Source organism: Stenella coeruleoalba (genome assembly GCF_951394435.1).
Source record: "Stenella coeruleoalba genome assembly, chromosome: 15".
Lineage (NCBI taxonomy): Eukaryota > Metazoa > Chordata > Mammalia > Artiodactyla > Delphinidae > Stenella > Stenella coeruleoalba.
In genome coordinates this window covers 841,399-868,474 of record NC_137161.1, presented here as the reverse complement: position 1 = coordinate 868,474, position 27,076 = coordinate 841,399, and the positions used below count along the sequence as shown (strand labels likewise).

At 63.2% G+C, this 27,076-nt stretch overlaps 1 protein-coding gene across 1 annotated transcript; it reads left to right on the top strand.

The window, feature by feature from the left end:
• Nucleotides 1-105: 105 nt before the first annotated feature.
• Nucleotides 106-27,076, top strand: COL20A1 (collagen type XX alpha 1 chain; the record flags this gene model as incomplete). Its single annotated transcript, XM_079944594.1, has 34 exons — nt 106-187; nt 2,667-2,777; nt 7,389-7,532; nt 7,706-7,849; nt 9,184-9,342; nt 9,678-9,797; nt 10,384-10,548; nt 11,200-11,364; nt 11,546-11,715; nt 11,940-12,069; nt 12,784-12,929; nt 13,019-13,142; nt 13,303-13,442; nt 13,906-14,035; nt 14,229-14,371; nt 14,523-14,655; nt 14,969-15,111; nt 15,295-15,424; nt 16,460-16,495; nt 17,139-17,277; nt 18,499-18,641; nt 18,803-18,912; nt 19,354-19,512; nt 19,603-19,680; nt 20,218-20,304; nt 20,985-21,038; nt 23,275-23,328; nt 23,454-23,507; nt 23,787-23,840; nt 24,650-24,721; nt 25,134-25,169; nt 25,275-25,341; nt 25,529-25,675; nt 26,892-27,076. The coding sequence occupies 34 exons, from the start codon at nt 106-108 to the stop codon at nt 26,915-26,917; spliced, it is 3,795 nt and encodes a 1,264-aa protein (XP_079800720.1). The 3' UTR covers nt 26,918-27,076.

The window sequence follows — 27,076 nt, the reverse complement described above, 5'->3', positions numbered from 1 at the left end:
ACACAGGCGCAGACAAAGAAGCTCTGGCTTCGAGGTCAGGAGGGGACAGAGGGACAGACGGACAGATGGCTGAGTGGCCTCTCCTCCTCCCGCAGGCCACACACCATGAGCATCCGTGTGTGCCCCCGCCTCGGGGTCGGCCTCTGGCTGTGGCTGGGTGTCACCCTGGGACTCGGCCAGGGACAAGGTGAGGACACGGGTGTGGGCTTCCTGTGGCCCCTGCCTGCCCCCCACCCCAGGCCGTACCTGCCCAGGGCACAGGTCCCCCAAGGGACCAGCCTCCCTCTGGCCCTGAGCCCCCAGCAGCTGCTATTCTGGGGGGACAGATGCTCAGGGGGCAGAGACGGGAAGAGGGGACAGCTCTGCCCACGGTGTCGCCCTCAGCTGTGGCTTGACCATTTGGCCTTGCGGTCTTTCTATTTCTTTGGGCTTTTTTTGTTTTCCGGTTGTTGTTGTTTGGGTTTTTTTTTTAACAGTTATTAACACACTGCGTGTGCATTTAATTCCCTCTTATATTAATATTTTTTCCATCACCCCCAGATGCCTTTTCAATGTGAAATTTTCAAAACAGCAGAATCTAGAGTAAAAAGTGATGCCCCGCCCCCAGGAGAGCCCACGATGCTGCCTCCAGCAGATCCCTGCTCATTTAAGCTCCTCTAAGGCGCACATCACATCAGCCCCCTGCCCCCTGCGGGTAGCACCTTGGGCGGGTACACCCCATCCAGCGAGGGGACGCTTCTGCTCCCTACTGGACGTTCACAGTGTGTGCCTTTCGGGGTAACGCTGGTCGCAGTATCCTTTGTAACACCCCAAACCCGTGGGGGAGGGCTGCGTAGACTGACACTGGGAGGTGGTGTCCACGTCCCAGGGGCCGTCCGAGGCTCCACCCCTGCCGGCCACATCCCTGGCGTGCACCTGGCTCCCACGGGTGATGAAGGGGCAGGAGACTGCCGAGGGCTGGCCTCATCGGGGGCGGCAGGGGTGCATCGTGCCGCCACCCAGCCCGGAGCCCCGGCTCTGGTAACCGCCTTCTTACTGGTGGTGCATCTTCGAGGTTATACTTTTGCACGCAGGTGGTCGGGGCCCTCTGTCCTTGGGGCTCTGACAGGATCACCCCGAGGGGGCCAAATCACTAAGGAACCCCTACAGACACTTGAGTCCAGACAGCATGAGGTCCCTGCAGGCTCTGGGTAGACAGGGGAGGGCTAGGGCGGGGCGGGGCCCCACATCCACGCTGCCCTTCCCCGAGGGTGGCCTCGTGGGGGGTGCCCCTGGGTGGGTGCTGTCTCCCAGGCGCCCCACCAAGGCCCTGACGTGCAGACTCAGAAGGCAGCTGGGGATGGCCCCCAACATGCCAGGGGCGCGGGAGACAGAGGCTCTTCATGAGCTGGGCTTCCTGTTCACAAGTGGCTTTTCAAGGCCCCCGCTCCTGAGGCGTTCCTGCCTTTCAGCCCAGGCCCCAGGGATCAGCGGGGCCCGCCCAGCAGCCCGGCTCAGCTGTTCCCTGCTCTTAAGCGATCATTGTGTCTGCCGTGGGCTCCCCCCGGCCCTGCCCTTCCCCTGTGCCCCAGCTCTGAGGGGGACCGCCAGAAGAAGCCCAGCTCTGTCCCCACTTTCCAAACTAGCCGCCTCTGCCGAGGAGCCCCCGGAAGCCCGGGGCCAGGCTGTGCCTGAGGGCTCGCTACCCCGTCCTCCCCCCAGGATGGAGCCCCCGGAAGCTGGGGGCCAGGCTGTGCCTGAGGGCTGAAGCCTCGCTACCCTGTCCTGCCCCCAGGATGGAGCTCCTGTCCTCCCCCCAGGATGGAGCCCCCGGAAGCTGGGGGGTCAGGCTGTGCCTGAGGGCTGAGGCCTCGCTACCCCGTCCTCCCCCCAGGATGGAGCTCCCGGAAGCCCGGGGCCAGGCTGTGCCTGAGGGCTGAGGCCTCGCTACCCCGTCCTCCCCCCAGGATGGAGCCCCCGTCCTCCTCCCAGGATGGAGCTCCCGTCCTCCCCCCAGGATGGAGCCCCCGGAAGCTGGGGGCCAGGCTGTGCCTGAGGGCTGAGGCCTCGCTACCCCGTCCTCCCCCCAGGATGGAGCTCCCGGAAGCTGGGGGCCAGGCTGTGCCTGAGGGCTGAAGCCTCGCTACCCTGTCCTGCCCCCAGGATGGAGCCCCCGTCCTCCTCCCAGGATGGAGCTCCCGTCCTCCCCCCAGGATGGAGCCCCCGGAAGCTGGGGGCCAGGCTGTGCCTGAGGGCTGAGGCCTCGCTACCCCGTCCTCCTCCCAGGAAGGCCAGGCCCACCCCAGGGCACCCCACCCTCATGGGCTGTGTGAGCCTGGTGGTGACCTTGGGGTCTGCAGCTGCGGGGACTCGGCGGGGACATCCGGGCGGGATGGCAGCTGCAGTGCTGGCTCAGTGCCCGCGTCTCCGGTGGGGCAGTTACGGTCACTCCGGGAGGCTGGCCTCAGTGCACGGGGGCGGGGGCCTCCCTGGACAGAAGTCCGCCCTCCCGGGTGCTGCCAGGCGGTCCCAGTCCTCTTCAGCCCCGGGTGGGGCCTCTTCTAGAGTTCCCCCAGGTGGGACTGGCCCCCTCTGACCCCTGATGGGGCCCCAGCTGCTTCGGGGCCCCCACAGCTGGTTGGGGCGGTTGCCAGGGGGCAGCCCTGACCCCCGTCCTGCCTTCGCAGCAAGCAGCCGCCTGAGGCTGGCGGTGCTGCCTGAGGACCGGCTGCAGATGAAGTGGAGGGAGTCGGAGGGGAGCAGTCTCGGCTACCTGGTGCAGGTGAAGCCCAGGGCAGGTAGGGGCCCGCGCCTCCCCTCTGCGCGCACTGATGGTGACCACGGTCAGCATGGCGGTCGCTGTGCCCGGCTCCTCGCAACTCTGCCTCCCTCCTCCCCCCCTGCCCCACTAACACGGGGAAGCTGTGGCAGGAGAGCGGGGCCCCTGGAGTCCCCACCGCCGTATCCCGCGCCTGGCGCACGCAGAAGGCGCTCGCTCACTTGGAAGAAACAAGGATCCTCCTCAAGCTTAGAGCTCTTAGGGCTCTGCCAGTGCCCAGCGCCAGGGCAGACTCACGGTATCAGAGCGCGTCCCACAGGAGGGCAGGCGGCAGAGGCGCCTGGCAACCCGACACAAACCTCCAGACGGGATGAGGGCTGCGAGTGTGAACAGCCTTTCAAAAGCTGAGGTTTGACGCGCAGACGAGCCCACAATCGTGGGTGTGTGATTGCAGAATGGGTACATGCACGATGCAAAGGCAAACTGGAGCTCATGCCCTGGGTGAGGAGAGGCCCGTTCCGGTCTCCACCCCCTCTGCTCCCAAGCAGAACCCCCTTCTTGACTCGCCTGTGGTTTTCTACTATCTCAACTAAGCCAGATTTATTTACCTTATTTTTCACATCTTTTTTATCTTTGCTGATTTCGTGTGCGTCTACTTATCCCATTAGTTCCTGAGAGAAGTATTTTAAATCCCCCATCGTGACTATAGATACACCTTTCTGTGGTTTCTCACTAATCGTTGTTTTATACATTGAGGCTCTGATGTTAGGTGCATACAGATTCAGAATTATCACATTTTCCTAGTAGATTGAACCTTTTTCATAATGAACTGTTCTCATTATCTCTGCGGTTGCAGTCTTTTCTTATAATCTCTTTTTTGTGAGATCAGTGTTGGTCCACCAGGAAGCGTTTGCACTGAAAACCTTTTCCCATTCATTTACTCAATTTTTCTTTAGCCTTTCATTTTAGATGCATCTTCTAAGAAGCATAGAATTTGTGTTGTTTTTATGTTACAATCTTTGTCTTCTAATTGAAACATTTTTCCACCTACATTTAATGAAGTTACTGATATATTTGGGTTTAAATCTACTATCTTCCTACTTGTTTTCATTTTGTTACACTATAATTTTTTCCTCTCCTTTCTTGTCTTTTTGTGGCACTGAATTTTTATGGAAAATTTTAAACACATGCAAAAGAAGAGAGCGTGATGTAATGAAGCCTCATGTTCCCAGAATTTAGCTTCAACAGTTATCAACGTACGGCCACTATTGTTCCATGTCTGTCTCTCCAACTCCTTCCTTATAGTGTATTATCTTAAGGCAAGTCTCAGACACTATATAATTTTGTCTATAAATATTTCAGTATGTTTCTCTAAAAGGAAGGACCAAAAAATAACTCTGGTACCATTGGCATACCTAAAAAGTAAAAATATTTCAGAACCATCGATAAATAATTTGTTGTGTTAAAAATCTTCCAGCTTGCCTAATAAATATCTTTTGCAATTGACTTCTTTGCACTGAGATCCCAACAGAGTCCTTACACTGTGCTGTTCCCGTGTCTCCGGTAATGTTCCAGCTACAACAGCTCTCCTCCTTTTCCTTGACACTTATTTGTTGAAGAAAGAAGGTCGTTTGTCCGCCAGAACTTCCAACATTCTTTGTTCTGCTGATGGCATCCCCGTGGTGCCACTTTTATTGCTCCCCTACCCCCGTCTGTCCTGAAGATTGACAGGTCCCAGAGGTTTGGTCAGATTCAGGTTTGATTATCTTTTGTTGACAACAATCCTTTATAAGTGGTTCTGTGTCACTCCTGCTGCGCCACAGCTGGAGGCCCGCAGCGTCTAGTGTCTCTTTTTTGTGTGTGAAGTTAAGATTGATGGGTAGGTGGGGGACGATTGAGCGCTGTTTATCATCCCATGTCCCCCTCTGCTCAGTAGTTACGTATCCCTTTACTCCTGCAGTGATCACCCAGAGACCGCCGTGCCATCCTTAACTTATCAACGTGTAACATCCATGAAGGCTACGTTACCTTTTCCCACACAGGAGCAGCACAACTACATTTATCCCCTTTTCATGCATGTTAATCTATATCCATATTAAATCTCATAAAACATTTTCATTTGCGTAGTGTATAAATTCGACGTGAATTTGGACCAGCTCACGTGTTTACCCTTTTGTTGTTCTCTTTTCCTTCCAGCATGTCTGGGGTTATTTTTCTCCTGCCTGAAAATGTTTCCTTTAGTAAGGGTCTGCTGGTTACACATTCTTGTGTTTTGGGGGGTTTTGTTTGTTTGTCTGAAAATGTCTTTATTCCGCCTTCATTCTTGAGGGATATTATTGCTGGGTATAGAATTTCAAGTTGGAACTTTCCTTCAACACTTTGAAGACTCCTTTGAACGTCTCTTGGTTTCTGTTGTTTTTCCTGAGAATTCAGTTATCAACCCAGTTGCTGTCGTAACGTCTTTTTCCCTGGCTGCTTTTGAGACTTTTTCCTCTGTTTGGATTCTCAGCACATTTAATCTGATGTTCGTGGGTGTGGGTCTCTTTTCTCCTGCTTCAGATTCACAGGACTTCTCAAATCGGTGTCTACTGTTTTACAGTTCTTTAGCTGTATCTCCTCAAACATTGCTTGTGCCCCATTCTCTCTCTGTATCTGTGCCTTTTACTCTTTCTTCTATATTTTCAATCCCTGTATCTCTCCATGCTTAACTTCGTGTTTTTTATTCTGACTGATCTTCCACCATTTATCTCTTCATTTGTGTGTAACAAGCTGTTAGGTCATTCTTTGAATTTCTAACATCATGTTTTGTGTTTTTCTCTTTCTTTTTTAAATTAAATTTATTTATTTACTTATTCTTGGCTGCGTTAGGTCTTCGTTGCTGCACACGGGCTTTCTCTAGTTGCGGCCAGCGGGGGCTGCTCTTCGTTGTGGTGCATGGGCTTCTCATTGCGGTGTCTTCTCTTGTTGCAGAGCACGGGCTCTAGGTACATAGGCTTCAGTAGTTGTGGCACGCGGGTTCACTAGTTGTGACTCATGGGCTCTAGAGTGCAGACTCAGTAGTTGTGGCACACAGGCTTAGTTGCTCTGTGGCATGTGGCATCTTCCCAGACCAGGACTCGAACCCGTGTCCTCTGTGTTGGCAGATGGATTCTTAACCGCTGCACCACGAGGGAAGTCCCTGTGTTTTTCCATTCTAGAATTTCCATTTGGAAATTTCCGTTTGGCTTTTGCATTCAAGGATTCCTTTTTTTATGGTTTGATACCTGAATTCATAGGCTCGTCTTTTAAAATTTCAAACTACTTAGCATAGTTATTTGAAAGTCTCATGACTCCAGTATCTGGGAAATCTGTGGCTCTCTTTCTGTTGTCTAATGCTTCTCTTAACATTCAATCACATTGCCTTGCTCCTTCGCATATCCGGTTACTTTTTACTGCATACCAGACATTGTGACAACTTATAGAAATAATTTATGGCCTTTGATAACATTGCCTTCCTTCAGAAACAATTTATGTTTGTTTCTGACAGACAGTGATGTGAACTAGCAGTTTTGGGTCATCTTCACTCTGTTTTAGAAGTTAAGATTATTTGAAGTTGGGCTTCAGTCCTTTCAAGAGCCAGTCTATCCTCATTAACCCTTGCTCCTGGGTGGAGCTCTTCAGTGTCTCAACCCAAAGAATGGCGGGGGCGGGGGGCACATGCCAAGGACTCACTTCCTCAAAGGGCCTGCCTGTACATCCCTCCCCTGTGCAGGCGGGCCCAGGAACCCAACAGACCTGGGTTTAAATCCTGGTTCTACCACTGAGTAACTGTGTGACTTGATTTTCCCACCTACAAAATGGGGGGATGGTTTTGTGAGAATTACGCAGCTCGAGTCATATGAAGCACCAACACCCGCGCCCTCCCGGCCTGTCCCACCTCCCCACGTGGGGCTGGACCCAGGCTGGGGGCCATCCGCCCCGCAAGACAATGGACTATGGGGCGGGCGTGCAGGTCCTTCCTCTGTTATCCCCTTCCTAGCTCCTGAGACCCGAGAGCCGCTAGGTGCTTCCTGGCCTCTGACTGCAGTCTCTCCAGTCGGTTCCACGACTGCCTCCCCTGAGAGCGTGGCAGTGTCTCCTTTGGAATAGTTTCTTTTTTTAGACTCACAGAGTCACAGTGGGACATGTTTGCAGGTTCGCTGTTGTGTGCCGTCCAGCCCCCTGCACACGGGCAGGTGGGGCCTTTCTCTGTGTGCAGCCCCCGTCTTCACACCTTCACGCTGTCCCCAGGGCTGTTGTGCTGGGCATCTGGAGGGCTTATGGGTCCTCCCTCTGGGGAGGATAAGTCCTTCTGGGGAAGCTTTGTAAAGGCATCTTATTCTGCTGCCGCAGAGATACATTCTTTCTCCATTTGTTACCCAGGAGGTCCTGGAGAGGGCAACAAAGACCTCTCCCCTTTTCCCCTCCCCCGCCCCAAGGGGAGGAGCTGGGGGAGGGGGAAGAGGAGGCGCCTGCAGGATTTTGCCCCTCCCTGACATACCTGCAGGCACACGCAGGACAGAGTGGGCGCAGCACACCTGCACGCACAGGTGCACACGCGCACACAGCATCCACCTGGGCGGGCTCGACAGCTCTCCCCACCCCCACCCAGGGGACCTGGAGCAGGAGGTGATGCTGACTACCAAGACCCCCAAGGCCACGGTGGGGGGCCTGAGCCCCTCCAAAGGGTACACCTTGCAGATCTTCGAGCTCACGGGCTCAGGGAATGTCCTGCTGGCTCGGAGGGAGTTTGTGAGTAAGTCCCTCCGGGGGTGCATGTGTGCAGGGGAGGCTGGAGCTGAGCCCTGGCAGCCCCTCGACTGGGAGCCCCATGGAGCCTGGACGAACCCTCGCGGGGAGGGTTGTGGGCAGCCCCAGGCCTCTCTGCCCTCCCCGGTGGTCCTGACAGCCCCTCGCATCTCTGTGCAGTCCAAGATTTGAAGAGTAGCTCTGCGAGCAGGAGCAGCCGGAGGCCACTGGGGGCAGCCCTGCAGCCCAGCCCCTCCCACGAGGGGAGCCCAGACCTCGAGCCCCCAGTGGCCTTGGCCCCAAGCCGAGACCTGCCCACGCCTGGTGGGTCCAAGCCGGGGGACGGTAAGTGCCTGGGACGAGGAGCGGTCCTGAGCTTCCCGCGGATCCTCTCCATGCGGCCAGGACGTGCTTCCTCTGACCTCACACTCCCCAGCTTCACTCAGGCTTGGCTGCCGCGCTCCTCGGTTCACTAAACCCACTGGGGCAGGTCATCTGCTCGGGGCGTCCTTGGGGCCCCAGTGCCTGGTCCCACCACCCTGACCCCTCTCAGGAGTCCCCCAGCCTGAGTGTGGCTGGGGAGAGCTGACACAGCTGTGGCCACCCCCCCCAGGAGTACCTGGTGAGGAACAGCCCCCACCCAGGGGCCCTGAGGGGGAGGCCCCTGCCCAGCGCACCCCAGACCTGGAAGAGCACAGCCACGCCAGGGCCTCGGCTGGAGGGAGAGAGAAGCCAGGTAAGATGGCCAGGGTGCCAGCCTCCGCAGGCTAGCGGGATGGGACCACAGCGCCGCACTTCCCTCGAGGCCCTGCAGGCAGGGCTGTGCCCCCCCCATCAGACCTGAGATGTCTCTGATTTTGTTTCTCCCATCAGACTTGGAATGGAAGAAAGTACCTCCTTCCTTAGCCTCACGTGGGGTCCTGGGGTCCGGGCCGCCTGCTGTCTCCCAGTGGACTTGAGGCCAGGGCCTGCCTCCCCCACTGGGGGGGCATCTCACCACACCTACCCTGCCCGGGAGCCTCAGGTGGGGTCTGGCCCTGGCTCTGGGGCTTGGCCTGCGGGCACTGTCTGTGCAAAACTCAGGGAGCCCCAGATCGAGGGGTGTGGCTTTGTCTCCAAAGAGCTCTTGGGTCCTTTGGACAAGCCCCCTCACCAAACAGTGAGGCCTCAGCCCAGAGCTGGCAGGGTGGGCAGCTGCCTGGAGCTGTCCGTGGTGCTGACGCAGCGACCCCGGTTGGCACCCCGTTGGGCAGCCTCTGCCCGCTGGGCCCAGGTGTCGTGTCGGCCGGATGAGGAAGGTGGAACCCCCCTACCCCTGCCATAGACAATCGCACAGTGACCAGCACCACCAAGGCTGATGGAGGGCAGAGGTGCCAGAGCGGCTGGATGTCCTGTGAACCCTCTCTGGGGGGGCTCGGAGGGCCTGGGATGATGGGCTGAGTTCCAGTGCGGTTTTCTAAGTCTGGGGAGACCCTAGTGCCTGTCCCCCAACACCCAGCTGCTCACCTCACTTGAGACCGGAGTCCTGTGGCTCCTTACCCTCTACCTGTCCCGGGGAAGGAGATGCTGGGGCTGCAGCCCGCCTCCGGGGCGGATCAGGGTCCTGCAGCAGCAGCGGGTCTCGCCCAGCACCTCGCCTCCCTCCCCTCCTTCCCCAGCCGGACCCCAGTTCCGCTGCACGTCCCCCACACCCGTGGACATGATCTTCTTGGTGGATGGATCCTGGAGTATTGGTCACAGTCACTTCCAGCAGGTCAAAGACTTCCTGGCCAGCATCATTGAGCCCTTTGAAATCGGGCCAGACAAAGTCCAAGTAGGTAGGTCCCAGCCCTGCCCTGCGCCCCACCCGGGGTGTCCTCACAACTCCTGCCAGCCCCCAGCACAGGCGATGCTTGGAAAAGGGAGTGAGAATCGGGGAAGGAGACACGCAGCCTCTGGGAACTAAGGCTGAGTTCCCACCTGGACAGGCAGGGGTGGGGTCCCGACCTGCACTGGGGGGACAGCTGGCTCCTGGGGGGACATTGTGTGGAAAGCGAGGCTTTGCAGATGTGCCTCCCTGGTGACCCGGCGAGGCTGTGTGTGTCCTGCCCGCCTGCTGTGTGCCCACCCCTCCCAGCCTGACTCAGTACAGTGGGGACCCCTCCCCTTCCAGGCCTGACTCAGTACAGCGGGGACCCCCAGACCGAGTGGGACCTGAATGCCTTTGACACCAAGGAGGAGGTGCTGGCCGCCGTGCGTGGCCTCCAGTACAGAGGGGGAAACACGTTCACAGGTCTGCCTGGCCCCAGCCCCACCCTCGGGGTCTATTCAGGTCTTGTCCTGAGGTCGGCTGCCCTCGCGCCTTCCCAGCCCTCGCGCCTTCCCAGATTTGGAAACGTGTGTTCTGAACCACGCCTGAGAGCTGTGTATTCACGCCTTTGCAAAGGACAAGTCCACCTCGTTCATCCATGGTGAACGTGGTGTGCTGGGCAGTCCTGCTGAAACCAGGAGACTCCTCTGGTCGGTAGAGGCCCCCGGGAGGGCCCACCAGTCGCTTGGGGGGGCCCTGCCAGCAGCAGCCCCCTCAGGGGGTCTCGCTCTGGCAGACCCCTGCCCCCACCGCAGGTCCCCTCCCTGTTTCCCGTCCTGGGGCCTCACTGCTCTTGAGAAGACAGCAGGGTGTGGGGCACTGGCCCCTGAGTCTCTGGGTGCCTTTGAGGGAAGGAGAGGGGGCATCGCTGCCCTCCGGGCCCCCGCAGCCTGAAGGGGCCAGGACCGGCCTGGTGGGCAAAGCAGGGGGCCAGCGGCTGGTGGAGCCTTCGCGAGTGGGCAGGGAGGGTGCTCGGAGCTGCCAGCACTTTCTTCTCACTGCACCCAAGGCCTGGCCCTGACCCATGTGCTGGAACAGAACCTGAAGCCCGTGGCGGGTCTCCGTCCGGAGGCGGCCAAGCTGGTGATTCTGGTGACGGACGGCAAGTCCCAGGACGATGCCCGCACTGCTGGCCACATGCTCAAGGGTCTGGGCGTTGACGTCTTTGCTGTGGGTGAGCAGACCCCAGGCTCTCACGGGGAGTTTTCACAGCAGGTGGCTCCCACGCCCCCACCACCACCGCCCCCGGGGCTGCAGGTCTTGTGGCCTCTGAGCCCCAGCCCGCTGTCTGCGAATGGGGAGGACAAGTCCCTGCTCCGAGGCAGCCGCGTGAGTCGGCGTGGGCGGCAAGGCCGCTCTCTAATAAAGTGTCTGTAGACGTGTCCGTGCCCCCTCCTGTCTGCACGGGCCCTGTGCACGGCCCGGAGGCCTTGCTCTGCTCCCTTAACTGGCCGGTCATTGACTCTGTTCCTTGGGAAGGAAACTCCAGACTTGGGGGCAGGGATTCCTGGAGGCAGAGACCGTCGTCCTCGGTGCCTGACCCCAGCCCCAGGGTGTGCAGGACGCCGAGGAAAGCACACTGGCCTCCCTCCTGGCCCCAAACCCACAGACAGCCAGGCAGGCATGCACAGCCTGAGGGGGACCTTCGGGTGTCTAGCCCCACCTTCACACCAGCCCGTCTCTCGCGGGGCCCGGCCGGGTGGCCCCGCTCTGGGCCTGTGGAGTCTTGGGTCTGTGGCTTGGGAAGGAGCCTCTGCCGGCTGGATGCCTCGCAGGGGCCCAGTGGTCCTGGCTCGCGACGGACAGCTCGCCCCACCCGCGGCAGGCGTGAAGAACGCCGACGATGCGGAGCTGAGGCTCCTGGCGTCCCAGCCTCTGGACGTCACCGTGCACAGCGTGCAGGACTTCCCCCAGCTCGGCTCGCTGGCCGGCCTGCTCAGCCGCCTCGTCTGCCAGAAGGTGCAGGGCAGGCGCCCGCGCAGCGGCCCAGGTGAGCGAGCAGGGGTGGCACGAGGGCAGGGCCGCCCATGCTTGGCCGCAGCCCCGCCAGGCCCCGCCCACGTGGTTCTCAGGGCTCTGAGGATACCTGGGGGAGCGTTGTCCTTCCTGGAAGTGGCCCCCAGGGGCGCAGGCAGAGCCACTGTCGCCAGCTGCCCCCTCCCGTCCCACAGTTACACCGGCCGCAGCCGCTCCGGCCCTGGACCCCCTTTCCGCTCCCACCGGCCTGGTCCTGACCCGGGTGACCTCCTCCAGCATCCACCTGTCCTGGACCCCAGCCCCGCGGCCACCCCTCAAGTACCTGATTGTGTTGCGGCCTTCTAAGGGCGGCGCCCCCAGGGAGGTGAGAGGGCCCCCCCTCACGCAGGCAGGGCTGGACCCGGGCCCACACGTGGAGGAAGAAGAGTGGCAGGGGCAGGGGGCTACCAAACCGCAGCCCCTTGCCCCCGCAGATGGCCCAGACCTGGACAGGGACGCAGCCGCGCAGAGAGCGCGGGCTAACCCAGCCCTCCCCAGCCCGCGCCCCCCGCCCCCGCCCCGCCCACTCTGTCGAGGCTTCTGTTCCAGGTGGTGGTGGAGGGGCCCGCCTCCTCGGCAGAGCTGCACAACCTGACCTCCAGCACGGAGTACCTGGTCTCCGTGTTCCCCGTCTACAAGGCCGGCGTCGGTGAGGGCCTGCAGGGCCCGGTGACCACAGGTGGGCGAGGGGGCACCTGGGCTCAGGGTTGTAAGGGCTGCCCCCGCCTGCAGCCTCCTCTCGGAGCCTGGCACCGGGGCAGTCTTAACCCGGGTGGGGCACACCCCCAGCCTGTGACCGAGGCCGAGTCACTGGGCCTCTCCGACCCTGTGTCCTCTTCTGAGCACAGTGGTGTCGTTTGTGTCGTCACCCCGGTCGTGGCTGGGACCCAGTACTGCTGCTGCCTGCACTCTTGGGGCTCCCGCCCCGTCCAGCCCGCAGGCCCCCAGGGCCTGCGTGAGCCACCCCCCAGCAGCTCTACTGAGATACACCCCACGACCCTCCCATTTACAGTGTACCAGTCGGTGGTGTCCGTCTGTCCCAGCATCGCACACCCAACACCTTAGCAGTCACCCCCAGTCCTCCCCTTCCCCACGGCCCCTGCCCACCCCTGATCTCTTTTCTGTCTCTGAGGTTTGCCATTCCTGGACCCTCCATATAAATGGGACCACACAGCATGTGGCCTTAAGTGAAAGCAGGGTGGCCCAGGGCGAGCCGGGACAGGGACTTCAGTTGTCTGTGCCCCCCACCCGCGCTGGTCTTCCCCCCACCGTGTCTCATCAAGACACACCTGGCCTGCGCTGCCTGAGACCCTCTGTCCCGCTGGTTTATGGGGCTGAATTCTGCCTGTGCTGCGTTTCTAAAGCCCCCCCACGCCCGCCCCGTCTCCCCCAGCGCCCCTGCCCCCACCCCAGGCGCTGACCCTGGCCGCAGTGATGCCCAGAGCCATCCACCTCACCTGGCAGCCCTCGGCGGGGGCCACCCAGTACCTGGTGCAGTGCTCACCCACCTCCCCCGAGAGCACGGAGGAGGGGAGAGAGGTGCGGGGCCGAGGGGGAGGGGAGGCGGGGGAACCAGCCTGGGCCGGCGGGCGGGGGCGCAGGCAGGGGCCAGCGTGAGCCTCCCGCAGGTGCGGGTGGGGCAGCCCGAGGCGCTGCTGGATGGGCTGGCCCCGGGCAGGGACTACGAGGTGTGGGTGCGGAGCCTGCGAGGGGCAGAGACCAGCGAGGCCCAGAGCATCCGCGCCAGGACCCGTGAGTGCCCCGCCCGCAGACTGCTGCCCACTCTGGCTCCCCGCAACCTTCCACGGGTGGGGGACCCCGACCCCATCCGGTAGTCCCATCAGCCCTGGCCATCGCCCGCCATTCCCCCGTACGTGTGGGGCGGTCCCTGAGGCCTTGGTGTGCCCTGCAGCCGCCCTGGCCCCCCCCAGGCACCTGAGCTTCTCGGACGTGAGCCATGACTCGGCCCGAGTGTCCTGGGAGGGCACCGCGAGGCCTGTGCACCTGTTCAGGGTCAGCTACGTCTCGAGCAAGGGCGGCCACTCGGGACAGGTGAGGCCAGCCCCTGGCCGGGGCCGATGTCCTGGGCTGTCCAGGGGCATGAGTTGTCCATGGGGACCCAGCGCCCTCCGCCTCCCCCACTGGGCACCCTGCATTCAGGGTCGGTGGGTGTGGCCAGGTCTCCCCAGGCACAGCCTCAGCCTGTACAGGGGAAGTGGAGGGCACCTGACACCACCTGGGCCCTCGTGGGCCCCTGGGGGCGGCAGACGTGGAACAAAGAACCGCACACGAGAGCCCTCGTGCATGTGGGCGGGGGGTGCGTGGCGTCACGAGAGGCGAAAACATCGGCTTGTTGGGCGGGCTGGTGGGCAAGACCCCACCCCCGTGCCATGGATCCTGCGCCCCGTCCCCGTCTCCCCAGTCTGGGGGTGGTCACGGGGCAGGCCTGGGTCTCCCTCTGGCAGGCGCTGCCCCCTCCGCAGCTGCCCATGTCCCCACCCCCACCCGCCTGCAGATGGAGGCTCCTGGGAGCGCCACCTCGGTCACTCTGGGCCCCCTCTCGTCCTCCACCGCCTACACGGTCCGCGTCACCTGCCTCTACCCTGGGGGCAGCTCCTCCACACTGACTGGCCGCCTGACCACACGTGAGTGTCCCCAGGCTGCTTCCCTCTGCGCCCCTGGACACTAAGATCAACATAGCTGCTCGGTGTCTGCTCTGTGCAGCACCAAGCCAGGTGAGGGCGGGTACCTGGGCAGGTGTGACAGTGGGCCCTGCGGGCACTGTGCGTGAAGACTGGGGGCCCCTCTGCCACCCCAGCCTCAGTCTCCCTCTTCCAGGGAAGGTCCCCAGCCCGAGCCAGCTGTCGGTGACAGAGCTGCCTGGGGACGAAGTCCAGCTGGAGTGGGCGGCCGCAGCGGCGTCCGGCGTGGTTGTCTACCAGATCACGTGGACGCCCCTGGGAGAGGGGAAGGCCCATAAGGTGTCGGGGGAGAAGACCTTCCCCACCCCAGCTCCCGGGGTTCAGACCCCCATGCTGCACCCTGGGGACATTGGCCCGCATGTGGCCCGGGCCAGGCCCCAACGTGTGGACACAACTCCACGGCTGGACACGCGGTCCCTCCTCTCCACAGATCTCTGTCCCGGGGAACCTGGGCACGGCCGTCCTGCCCGGGCTGGGGAGGCACTCGGAGTATGAGATCACCATCCTGGCCTACTACAGGGATGGGGCCCGCAGTGACCCCGTGTCCCTCCGCTACACCCCCCGTAGGTGACCCCTGCTCTGCCCCAGACCCCTTGATCTGTGGGCCCCCGACAGGCAGTCCCCCGAGTCCCTGACCCTGCAGCTGGACCACTTGGGTCCTGAGCCGTCCAGGCAGGCATCCCTGGGATGGCCGAGGGTCCAAGTCACCTGGAGTGACACAGTGCCCAAGACGGTCCTGGAGCTGGCCTGGTGACCCTGTCTTGGCCAAGGCCACTGGGCAGCGTGGCGGGGCCGTGGATGGGAGGGTGGCGGACGTGGTGCAGAGCGGGGGACGTGCTGCCATCTGAGGCCCCCCCGCCCCTTGCTCCCCCGCAGTCAGCTGGAGCCCACCCTCCAACCTGGCCCTGGCCTCGGAGTCGCCTGACAGCCTGCGAGTCAGCTGGACACCCCCGAGTGGCCGTGTCCTCCACTACCAGCTCTCCTACGCGCTGGCCTCAGGCTCGGGACCCGAGAAGTCGGTGGGTCTCCCTGGAGCCGGGAAGCCATCGTCCCTCGTGGGCCCCTGGGTCCTGGGCCTTGGGGGAGACAACGTCCCACCCTGCCTGTTAAGGGGGCCACTCTTCCATGGCAGGACCCACAGGGAGCTGAGACGCCCAAATGAGCAAAGACGCTCAGGTGACCATCTCCCCCGCACCCCCCAGATCTCCGTTCCAGGACCCAGAAGCCATGTGACTCTCCCTGACCTGCTGGCGGCCACCAAGTACCGGGTCCTAGTCTCAGCCGTCTACGGAGCAGGGAAGAGTGTGGCAGTGTCTGCCACGGGCCAGACGGGTGAGTGGGCACTAAGACCCCCAGGCCCCAGCAGACCCCAGCCGGACCCAGGACCCTGGCAGGTCCCCGGGAGTCAGGATGTGTGGGCCCTGTCACTCCTGGAGGCACCCTGCACTGCAGACCTTAGCGGAAGGAGATCCGGTCTTCACGCAAGACCTTCCTCGGTGTAGAATGCCAACCGGGACCCCAAGGGTTAAGGCCACTGCAGTCCAGCTGAACGCGTGCAGGCTGACGCGGAGGGGATCGCGGCTGTGGCCCGGCCTGCAGGTGCCCAAGGCTGGGGAGCGGCCGGTGTTCTCCTGGATCTGCGTCTGGGAGGCGCAGGGCAGACGTCCAGCCTGCAGGAGCAGGAAGCCGGACGCAGACCACAGACGGGGCGGCTGCAGCGGAGCCCAGGGCCCATGCCGGGCTGGCCCCACCCTCGGGGTATTGGTTGTCCCTGGGGTCCCACCACCTGCAGGCCAGGGCCCGGCTGAGAGGAGTCTTTTGTTTTGCTGCTTTTCTTGGGCAATCAGACGCTCGGAGTAGAAGGCCCTCAGAGGCCAGTTAGCCGACCGCCCCAGCTTCCCTCTGTGTCCCCTCCGTGGGGTTGCCTGGTTTTGGCTTGAATACCTCTGGGGACGAGGGCCTCACTACCTGAGGCTCAGCACCCTTCCTATCTTTTGAGCGGGGAGCCGCTTCCCGCCCTGAGGGTCCTAGTTTCTGCACGCACTCGCCTGTGAGCGATCCTGAGCGCCCACGTAGAGCTTGGCAGTGGGCAGGCCTGCAGAGCTGGGTCCCGGGATGGCCGTGCCCCGGGCACGTCCTCACACCCAGGCATCTCCCTGGCCCTGCCGCCTGGGGCGCATCTCCTCTTGCGTGCAGCCCCCAGTGGCAGCACCCAGCCGGATGCTGTCTTCCTGGGGGTGGAACCTGAGGCAGCAGGACACTGTCCCTGTCCCATCCCCGTCCCTGAGGTGTGGGGACCACAGGGCATGGTGTCCGGCCACAAGGGGCCCCTCCCCACTGACCCTGACCTCTGTCACCTCTCAGCAGCCTGCCCGGCCCTCCACCCGGATGGCTCCCTCCCAGGTAGGTCCCCCCACCCTGTGTGGCAGCTGCTTCCCACCAGCCCCTAGCCGCCCCTGCTCTGGGTCCTTGTCAGGGGGGTGGCCTGGGACTGGGGTCAGGCAATGCTGGAGGCCCGGGTCCTGCATGGCCTCCGTGAGCCTCTGCTGACCAGAAACGGGGCGGGCGAGGGGCTGAGCCAGGGTCCCTGGCATCGCATCTTTACTGCTGTGGGTCTGAGACAGCCAGAGGGAAGGCTGACACGTGGGCCCCCGTGGTCAGGGAGACCTGCCAGGTCGGGGCGGTGGGGTCGGGCTGCAGGCGGGGGCCCAGCTTGGGGCGGGGTCTCCCGCGGGATGTCCAGCAAGCTGCTCAGCCCCGGCTGCAGGGCCGGCGAGTGGGGATGGGGGTGGGATGGGCGGGTCCGGGCACTGAGGGCCGCTGGGAGGCGAGGGCTGCGGGCAACAGAAGGGGCAGGACGGTGCTGCTTGCGTGTCCTCCCCCAGGCCAGGATGGAGGGAGAGGGGGAGGAGCAGGCCCCCGAAGGCCTGCGTCTCCCTCGCTGCCCCTGCTGCCTCCCCTCACCTGACACCTGGCTTTCTTCTCTGCCCCCTCCCCCACCTCCCCTCCCGTCTCTGCTTGTCCCTCGCACCCCACCCCTCCCCAGGCTTTGACCTGATGGCAGCCTTCGGGCTGGTGGAGAAGGAGTACGCCTCCATGCGTGGCGTGGCCATGGAGCCCTCGGCCTTCGGCCCCATCAGGACCTTCACGCTCCTCAAGGACGCTCAGCTGACCCGCCGGGCCAGGTCGGGGCGGCGTGGGCCTGGGAGCAGGAGGGCACCCTGCGGGGGTTGTGGGGGGGGCGTCCCCCAGGCCCAGCGGCTGCACCCCAGAGCCAGCCAGGGAGCCTCCCGGGGGGATGTGGGCTCCGGGAATCCGAGTTCCACAGATTAATAAATCTCTTGTGGGCGGAATGAGGACACGGTTGGGGGGGGTCCTTCTCCCCATGTGGCCCAGGGATTGACCAAACGTGCAGACTTCTGGGCGGGGGCCACCAAATTTGTCTCCCTGAGAACTGCCTCCTTTGTGCTTTCATTTGATGCTGCGAATATCCGGAGTCTGTAAGAAACCACTGCTTCGTGACTCACCACGATCAAGGCTTGTGATGACCTCCGAGGTCTAATAGTTGCCCCACTTCGTATATGGAGGTGTCTTTAATCACTCATTGGAAATTCCACACGCACAGCATAATTTTTCTTAAGTTAAAATGTTTTACGTTGCAAAGGCAAATCACGTACTTTGTAATAGAAATTTGAGCAATACAAAATGCAACCCTGGGGCTGCTAAGAGTGGAAGGGGCTCCTCCCTGGGTCAGGAAGGCTCCCCAGGAGGTGGCAGAGGGTAGGAGAGAATGGGAGAGGGGAGGGCGCTCAGGAAAAGGAGCAGCACGTGCCAAGGCCCTGGGGTCGCTTTGCTTAAAGAATTGCAGCCATGAGGCTGGGCTGTGTCTTCTAGGCCCTTGGTTATCCCAAGAGCAAAGGAAGGGCAAATAGGGAGGCTGCAGGCCATTAGGAGCGATTTTATTGGGTGACTCAAGACCCTGTTCCCTGCCCCTCCCCACCGCTGAGCACCAGGGTGGGCACGGCACCAGCACAGACCCCAGCTGCCCACCCAGTCTGAGCAGCTCCCAAGGGCAGAGCTGCCTCTGGGCTTGTGGGCTCCTGGCCCAGGAGACAGGCTCAGAGACTTTTCTGGGAGCCCTCGACCTGCACCCTCCCCACCCACGCAGAGACCCTGAAGAACGATCATCGTGGACACTGGCCGTGGTCCCTGCTGGGCCTTGGGGGAGCTGTTCCCGTTGAAACCTGACAGGCCCAGGCCGGGAGTCCTGCCCCTCACACTCCCCGCGTTACTCATGGGGAAGCTGAGGCAGGAGAGGCTCAGCCTGGCCCCAAGGACACCACTCTGCGGTCCCAGGGGTCCGGCCTCCTCTCAGGTCTGCGGTCGCCCCTGCTGTGTCCCCACAGCGACATCCACCTGGCCACCCTCCCCACGGAACACACAGTCGTCTTCCTCCTGCGCCTGCTCCCCGAGACGCCCCGCGAGGTCTTCGCGCTGTGGCAGGTGGCGGCCGAAGACTTCCGGCCCGTCCTGGGGGTCCTGCTGGACGGTCAGTTGGAGGGGAGCGGTGGGCCCCGGTCACTCCTCGAAGGCAGGGGCCACTGGTGCAGCACGGCCTCTGAGGCTTTGCACGCCCATTGCGGCTCCACTCCGGTGCGTCCTCCTGCCTTTCGCCTGAGGGTCTCACGTGCTCCCTGCCCCGCCCCCCAGCCAGCAGAAAGTCGCTGACCTACTTCAGCCGTGACCCCAGCGCCACCCTGCAGGAGGCCACCTTCGACCTGCCCGAAGTGAGGAGGATATTCTTTGGGAGCTTCCACAAGGTCCTGGAAGGTCCTGGAAGGACCCACGCATGTGCCTCCCTGCCTAAGACCCTCCTGGCTGCCAGGTTCTGGGGCAGAACCCCATGGGGCTCTGCAGGACACAGGCTGCCCACCCCCGTCACCGTGGCTCCCCCTCTGCTCCTGTGGTCCCCTCCACCCTGGACGTCCTTCCCTTAATTTGGGTCAAAGAGCTTCCAGCCCTTTCTCCTGCGTCCCACAAGTCCCTGGGAGGGGCTGTGCGGGATGTCATTTGGTCCATTTCACAGGAGGGAAACTGAGGCCCCGCGAGGGGGGTCTCACGAGACTTGGGGTGGAGTCAGGATCCTGAGCCCAGGCCCCAGGGGATGGTCACCTGCCCCTCCCCGCTCTGGCCCTGGCCTGTGGGCGTGGAAGGGAGCCCTTCTTGGCCGGGGCCGCAGGAGACATCCTGGTGTCTCCCAGGTGCACATAGCCGTGGGCCGCTCCAAGGTCAGGCTCTACGTGGACTGCCGGAAGGTGGCTGAGAAGCCCACTGGGGAGGCCGGCAGCCTGCCCACCACCGGCTTCGTCACACTGGGGAGACTGGCCAAGGCCCGGGGCCCCCGGAGCAGCTCAGCCTCGGTGAGCCAGACAACCCGGGGCTGGCGGACCCCCTCCCGCCCCCTGACCCAGCTGCGCCTGGCCGACCCTGCCCCTCCCCCCCACCTGCAGTTCCAGCTCCAGATGCTACAGATTGTGTGCAGTGACTCCTGGGCAGAGGAGGACAGGTGCTGCGAGCTCCCGGCTTCGGTAGGCGGGCAAGTGCCCACCGAGGGCAAAAGATTCTGGGGGTAGACTGGCCATCCAGGTCATTGCCGCTCCAGGAGAAATCCAGACAGCCTTCCTGGAGGAGGCGGCCCCCAGGGCTAGAGCCGGAGCTCAGGGCGACTGGATGTGTGTCCTGGAGGCCCTGAGGCAAGGCAGGCTGGAGCAGGCCTGGAAGCTCCCAGCCCCAGGGGTGGCTGCTTCCACGTACTCAGGGCCACTGCCCTTTTCTGTGGGCACGGTTGTGGGCAGGGGTCCTTACCGACTCCCCTGGGTGCCCACACCGGGCTTGGCCATGCTGGTGGCCTGCAAGGGAGTGAGAGAGGGAGTCCTGTTGGGGGCTTGTGTCAGGCAGCTTGGGGGGTGGGCACCCAGGACCAGGTCCTCCCCCTCCCCCCCAGCCTCCCAGGGGTGGGTTTGGAGGCTCCCTGGACCCTGGTGTCCGTGGATACCCTGAGCTCTAGGGTCGAACAAGAACTGAGGAAAGGGTCCATTTAATGGTGGGGGTCTCCTTTCTCCCAGAAGGATGGAGAGACCTGCCCTGCCTTCCCTTCTGCCTGTGCATGTTCCTCGCAGACCCCTGGGCCCCCGGGCCCCCAAGGACCTCCCGTGAGTCCAGCACCTCCTCCCTGGGGTGACCAGGGGCTCCTGGCATATCTTGCTGCCAGCGGTGATGAGGGTGGCCCTGCATGCCCCAGCAGCCGTCCCTAGGCCCACCACCCAGATGGGAGACTTCATGAGTGTCCTGCCCGCCTCTTCCACCCCCCCGGCCCACAAGTCCCCTCCTGCAAGCCCCTTCCCTCTCCCAAGCAGGCCCCTCTCTGGTGTCGGAGCCATCCTTCCCCACTGGGGTGGGGGTCTGGGCCCAGCAGTCTGCAGCGCCGCGCTGGTCCCTGGCCACAAGTCGCAGCCATGCAGGCAGCCTCTGTCCTGGGCACGCTGGGCTGTAGGGTAGCCCTGAGGGGCCTTTCCCCAGGCCTCCAAGGAGGCAGCTCCAGGCCTGGGCCCCGCTGTGGGGCAGGTCCAGACCCTCTGGCCACCCTGGGGCTCCAGGACCCGTTCTAGCTGGTGGTCCACAGACCTCACCAGGGAGGGTCCAGGGCTGGAACCCAGACCCGCCTGAGCCCATGAACGCGGTAACCAGTTGGCTGTGGGAGGGCAGGGTGGGCCAGGACACCCTCGCCCCCGGAGCCCCTTCTTCTTCTCCCCCTAGAGGTGGGGACTGGAGTCCAGGGCTGCTGGGGAGGCCAGCGTGCAGCCCGGCCTCAGCCTCGCTTGTGATTCTGCAGGGCCACCCCGGGAGGGACGGAGCCCCAGGAGAGCAGGGCTTCCCAGGGCCCAGGGTGAGTTGTGAGGCATCCTGGCGGGGGGGTGCAGGACTGAGCCCCCCGCAGCCCAACCCCAGGCAGGAGCGGGGCCCCCCAACCGGGCTACGGTGCCCTCCCCGCGGGGCCCCAGCCTAGGGACCGCGTGGCGGGCAGTCTTGGGCATCTGGCCAGGACGTGTGTCCTCTGCCCTCAAGTGTGTTTCTCTCCCCAGTGGCTCCACCGGCTTTGAAAGTTGCTGGTGTTTTCTCGGACGCGTGGCCTCCAGCGCCCGCTCCGCTGGGTTACCTCTTCTTCTTCGCTCGTGGGGCTCTAGGTTTAACGGAAACACCTGTGCCCTGAGTTGTGACTGGTTTACCCTGTTGTTGTCTTTTGACCTGGCCGACCGTACGCGTCTCCAGGCAGATTTTAGGATCGCCTCTGTCTAGTGGACCGCGCGGGTCTGTCTCTACGGCTCCTGGCTTCCGCACCGCGGTTCGAGGCTTTCCTCAGTCTGAGAGGGCCCACCCGCTCCTGGTCCCTTCTGTCTAGTGGACCGCGCGGGTCTGTCTCTACGGCTCCTGACTTCCGCACCGCGGTTCGAGGCTTGCCTCAGTCTGAGAGGGCCCACCCGCTCCTGGTCCCTTCTGTCTAGTGGACCGCGTGGGTCTGTCTCTACGGCTCCTGACTTCCGCACCGCGGTTCGAGGCTTGCCTCATCTGAGAGGGCCCACCCGCTCCTGGTCCCTTCTGTCTAGTGGACCGCGCGGGTCTGTCTCTACGGCTCCTGACTTCCGCACCGCGGTTCGAGGCTTTCCTCAGTCTGAGAGGGCCCACCCGCTCCTGGTCCCTTCTGGTGCCTCTAGCACCTTCCGACACACAACGTGCTTCCTCCTGCCTCCCCAGACCACTGCCCTGTCCGTCCTCCCAGGGTTGGGTAGCCACAGCCCCCGCCAACTTCAAATGCAGCCTAATCACATCACGAGTTTCCACGGACCCCAGAGTCCAAACGGCTGCCTCAGACGCGGGTCCTGGCGTCCAGCTCCGCCCTCAGCTTCCCCCAATCCTCCGTCCTCTCTGTGTACGATTTTTGTGCCCCCTTTATTATTCAATTATCTTATTTGCAATAGTTTTTTATTTTCAGATGGTTTTCTTGGAATTTCCTGGTTTAAATTTACATCACCTGTGAAAAATCACTTCACTGACTCCGATTTTTATTACACTCGCTTCTTTTTCTTTTTCTGTTTCTTGTTTATTTGTCTGGTGTGGTGACACTCCAGAGTTTGTCAGAGAACCGCGGTGAGAGAAGACGTCCTCCTCTTGCCTTTACAGAAATGCTTCTGGTGTTTACCGGTTGAGTGTGGGCCGGGCCTGGGAGCTGAGACAGATACATTTTGCCTCGTGATAGTCAAATCCTACCTTATTTTATTAGGAGATTCTAAAAATCAAGAGCGGGCGTTAAATAAGATTGAGTGCCTCATCAGCTGCTGTGGACGCAAACAAATCGTTTTTCTTCTTGAAGCTATTAGTTTGGTGAATGATTTAATCTCTCCCACGTTCTGAGCCGCGCCTGCTCGCGTTAAAAGCCGGCTTGGTCACCGCGCGCTCGCTGCCCACTTAACGGGCCGCAGGCTTCTGTGCGCTCAGGTTTTATTTGGGATTCTCGCGTTGCTATTCACAAATGGGAATGCCTGTGGTTTGCTTTAGTTTGGTGCATTGATATGCCTGACTCACGTGATTATTTGAAAGCAGGCTTTGTGTTTTTAAACTGCAAATCAAGCAGTTTAAATGGTGTTAGCGTCGTCTGTCCCTTAGAGGTTTGGTAGAATGTGCTGGTGTCTGGAGTTCAGGGCTCTGTGCTGGCCCGTCCGGAGGCGGCCCAGCTCCTGGCTATACAGTGGGGTCATAGCAGGGCCCCTCCCTCCCAGAGTGGTCTGCGAGGGTGAAGATGCCTGTGACAGGCCTGGGTCTGGAGACCGTGGGCCAGCAGGAGGGCGGGGTCGAAGGAGGGGCCACAGGACCGGCCACATGTCTTCTCAGCCCCACCACACACCCCCGTGTCTCCAGGGAGAGCCCGGGCCACCCGGACAGATGGGACCCGAGGGTCCTGGAGGTCAGCAAGGGTCACCAGGCACCCAGGGCCGAACCATCCAGGGACCCGTGGTAGGTGTTGCCTACCCCCCAGCACCCACCCCCCGGCCCTCTCCCCTCGCCCTCCCTCCCATCCCCCCGCCCCTCTCCCCTCACCCTCCCGCCCATCCATCTTCCCCGTCCAGGGTCCACCAGGGGTCAAAGGAGAGAAGGGGGACCATGGACGCCCCGGCTTGCAGGTAGTGGGTCAGACCACACTCGGAGCACCGGTGCTGTGTGCTCAGGACGGAGGTCTGGGGACAGGGCCTCCCCCTCCGGGTCGGACCTCGGCCCAGCCTGGCTGGCTGCCTCTGTTCTATTCCAGGGCCACCCCGGCCTCCAGGGCACCCCTGGGAAGGTTGGCGTCCAGGGACCAAAGGTGGGAGAGGAGCCTGGCCGGGAGGGTCTGGAGATGGAGGCTGTGGTGGGACTTCCTTCTCTGCCCCACACCCACCTCTCCCCCTATCCTGCCCCCGCCAGGGCCTGGCTGGTGGGAGGGGAGTGTCAGCCCACACAGACTGCCCGGGGCGGGGGCAGGCCCTGGGGTGGACCAGCCCCAGCCCGGCACAAGCACGTACCCCCGACAGTGGTGGGTTTTGGGGGTCACTGTGGGAGGGGCACCTGCCTCTGCCCCGCCCACTCCTTCCTTTGCCCTCAGGGAATGAGAGGCCTGGAGGGGACTGCTGGCCTGCCCGGACCCCCTGGCCCTAGGGTGCGTATCGTCTCCTCCGTGAGCCCCCAACACCACTCACCCCACCAGCCCTCCCCAGGTTGCTTGGGGCTGAGCTGAACAGTGACCGGGGCGGCCTCTCGGCCCCAGGCTGGGGCCTTGTCAGCGGCGGCGCTGGGCGCACGAGAGTCCTTATCCCAGGAGCTTAGCAGCAGCGCCCGCCCGCCCCCGCGCCCCCCTCCCCGCTCCCCGCATCGGGCAGGTTGGTAGGAAACGCCGCCATTCCACACGCAGGAAGGTGCCTGGGCTCCCGGGTGGGCCTGGCTGGGGGACGTGGTCGGGCCCCCCTTTTCCCTCTCTGCCTCCAGGCCGCCCTGCTGGAGGGCTGGGGGCACGGCCGTTCACTCGGAAGCGCCTTCCCTCCCAGCCTGGTGTTCCTGGAGGTCAGAGCGGAGCTCAGGGGCTGGGAGCTACTCTGAGTTGGGGGGCCGGGGCCGGCAGCCCAGACCCGGCCAGGATCTCCCGGGGGTCGGCCTCGCTGGGTTCCTGGAAGGCCGAACTGCCCCTCCTGCAAGAAGCCCCCGCGGGGGGCCCGTCCTGCGGTCACACCCGGACTACTGGGACGCGGGTGGGGACGTATTAGTGCAGAACTAGCGACAACGGGCGGGACGTGCAGGGGTGCTGCCTGGGCGCGGGGTGGGTAGGAGGCACAGCCTGCAGGAGGCTGGGGACAAGCTAAGGCGTCCCCTGATAGCTTGTCTTAGCTTTGCTCTTGGTCCAGAGCAGGCGGGACTGAAGGGAGGGACCCCCGCACCGGAGCTGCAGCCAAACCGGAACCCCCGCCTTTGCAGGGCTTCCAGGGCACGGCGGGGGCCAGAGGCAGCATTGGGGAGCGAGGACCCCCGGGGCCTGTGGGGCCCACGGTAAGCCCCTCCCTACCCAGCCCATCCGCCCGACAGCAAGGGGGGGGGTCACATGTGTGCAGACTTGTCCCCGCTGACCGCTCAGGGTGTCCTGCGACTGGCACGTTGGTAGAGCGAGGCTGGCACTAAGCTCGCAGGGGAGAGAGCCCAGGCTACCCCCTGCCCGGCCCAACACAGACAAGGTGGGGGGCAGGTGAGGGGACGTGGGCTCTGGGGGCCGGGGAGGGGCAGACCTGGGCCTGCAGGCTGGGTGGGGCCCAGGGGGCAGGGAAGCTCCCTCTCGCAGCGGGAGAGGTGGGTCCTCTGTCCTCTGGGGACTCCTGGGATGAGTCCCGCACGAAGCCTTCGGTTGGGGGGCGCGCTGGGCGGGCGGCCACGGGGTCCAGATGCTTCTCCTTTTCCTCCCACTCAGGGGCTGCCGGGGCCCAAGGGGGAGCGAGGAGAGAAGGTGAGTGTGGGGAGTCTGGGGTCTGGGCCGTCCCTGGGGAAGCACAGGGAGGCACTGACTCGGGCTGCTCAATCCACTGGCCACGTGGCCCGTCCTCCCTTCCAGGGCGAGCCACAGTCCTTGGCCACCATCTACCAGCTCGTGGGCCAGGCCTGCGAGTCCGCCATCCAGAGTGAGTGGCCCAGCCTCCCGTGAGGGCCCCAGAGCCTCCGCCTTCACCCGGGAGGGAAGGGACGCCCGGCGCCCGGTCGTTAGCGAACCCAGCCTTGCGGCCATTCTCCTGGGCCACGTGCCTCGGACCAAGGCAGAGCGAGGGAAGGTCTCCCTGCCCCGCCCCCTCTGACCATCCTCCCCCGCAGCGCACCTGCTGAAGCTCCACGCCTGCACCCACGAGAGCACCCGGCCCCCCATGCCCATCTTGGAGGCCCCCAGGGCCTTTGGCACGCACAGAGAGGCCCGGCTCCCCGGAGAAGTGGGGCACGGTGGTCCCCGCCCAGAGGACAGAGGTATTGGCCCCCGTGGGGAAGGGTCTCCCCCAGTCCTGGGGCCGGTGGCTCTGTGTGGCCCTCCTCCCCCAGGTGATGGGTGGGGAGACAGGCCCCCTGAACCCACACAGAACTGGGGCTGCCTGGCTGCCTGGGGCCCTCGAAACAGCCCCTCCCCAACTTCCCAGCAAGCCTGAGCTTAGGGCCTCCTCCCCAGCCTCTGGTCCCCTCCCTCCCGTCCCTGATCCGTCCCCCTCTCCTTGGCTGCCTCAGCGGGAGGCTTGGTCCAGTGACCTTGTTGTAATGAGTCCGCCCATCTGACTGGGGCTGCGGCGCTGTTCACGGCTCAGATGCTGATGCTGAGATGGATGGAGAAGTTGATGAGGGGAGACGGAGCTTGTGGCCTCGATGGGGAGGAAGGAGACGGCTGGGGGTGGGATGTGGCGGCTGGGAGGACAGTTCTGCACCGAGGGCGGGGGGTGGACGGGGATGGGTGGAGAAGGGACTCCCCCGACTGCACCCACCACAGTCCCCCAGACATTGTCTTTGCTGTACGTGCCCCCTGTTTGTACCTGCCGTCCAAAGCTGGCAGGTGCTGTCATGATGCCCACCCCAGCCCCCTCCCCCATCCCCACCGCACACTACACCCCGGCCTCTGAGACAATGATCAGTGCCTGTTTGAGGTCAGGGACCCCCGACCCTAAGCTTCCAGCCTCAGCCTGAAGGCTGGACCCGCTGCCCCCAGGACCCGCCTTCCCCAGGTCAGCATAGGCCCCTCGAGAAGGGAAAGCACTGCCGCCTGCACCCCTCGGGCCGGCACATCCCTCCTGCCCCTCAGCTGAGCCTGGAGCCCTCAGTCGGACAGGCAGCCCTGGGCCGCAGCGGGGGGCGGTGGGGGGTGGGAGCAGCGGGGAGCGTCGTGCAGGTGCCAGAGAAGCAGCTGGGGCGGGCGCAGTGGGGCGTGTGGGGGCCTCGGGGGAGCCGGCAGGACTGAGGTGGGTGCGGGAGACCGAAGCTGGCCCAGTGGGAACCCAGGGAGGCCCTGGTGGGGGTCAGCACCACAGTGGACACCCGGCCGGGGCAGGGGCCCAGGGGGCAGCGTCCTGAGGGGCGGGTCTGTGCAGACCCGGGACCCGGGGGCCTGGTCCACGCAGCTGCGCAGGCCGGGCGTTGCTTCCTGACGGCTGTCAGCTGTCCGCCGCCTCCCCCAGACCCACCCACCCTTTCCTCCTGCCAGGACGGTCGCCCTGCTGCCCCGAGTGAGCCCGAACGTCCCCCCACCGGATCCCGGACACCGAGCGCAGCTGGAGAAGAGGGTCTGGAGGCGGAAGGAGGGGAGGCAGAGGCCGGGCCCGGGAACCGTTCCTCTGTGCGCTTCCTGTTCAGATAAACCACGTGTACTTGTCAAGGAGGGTGCTGCTC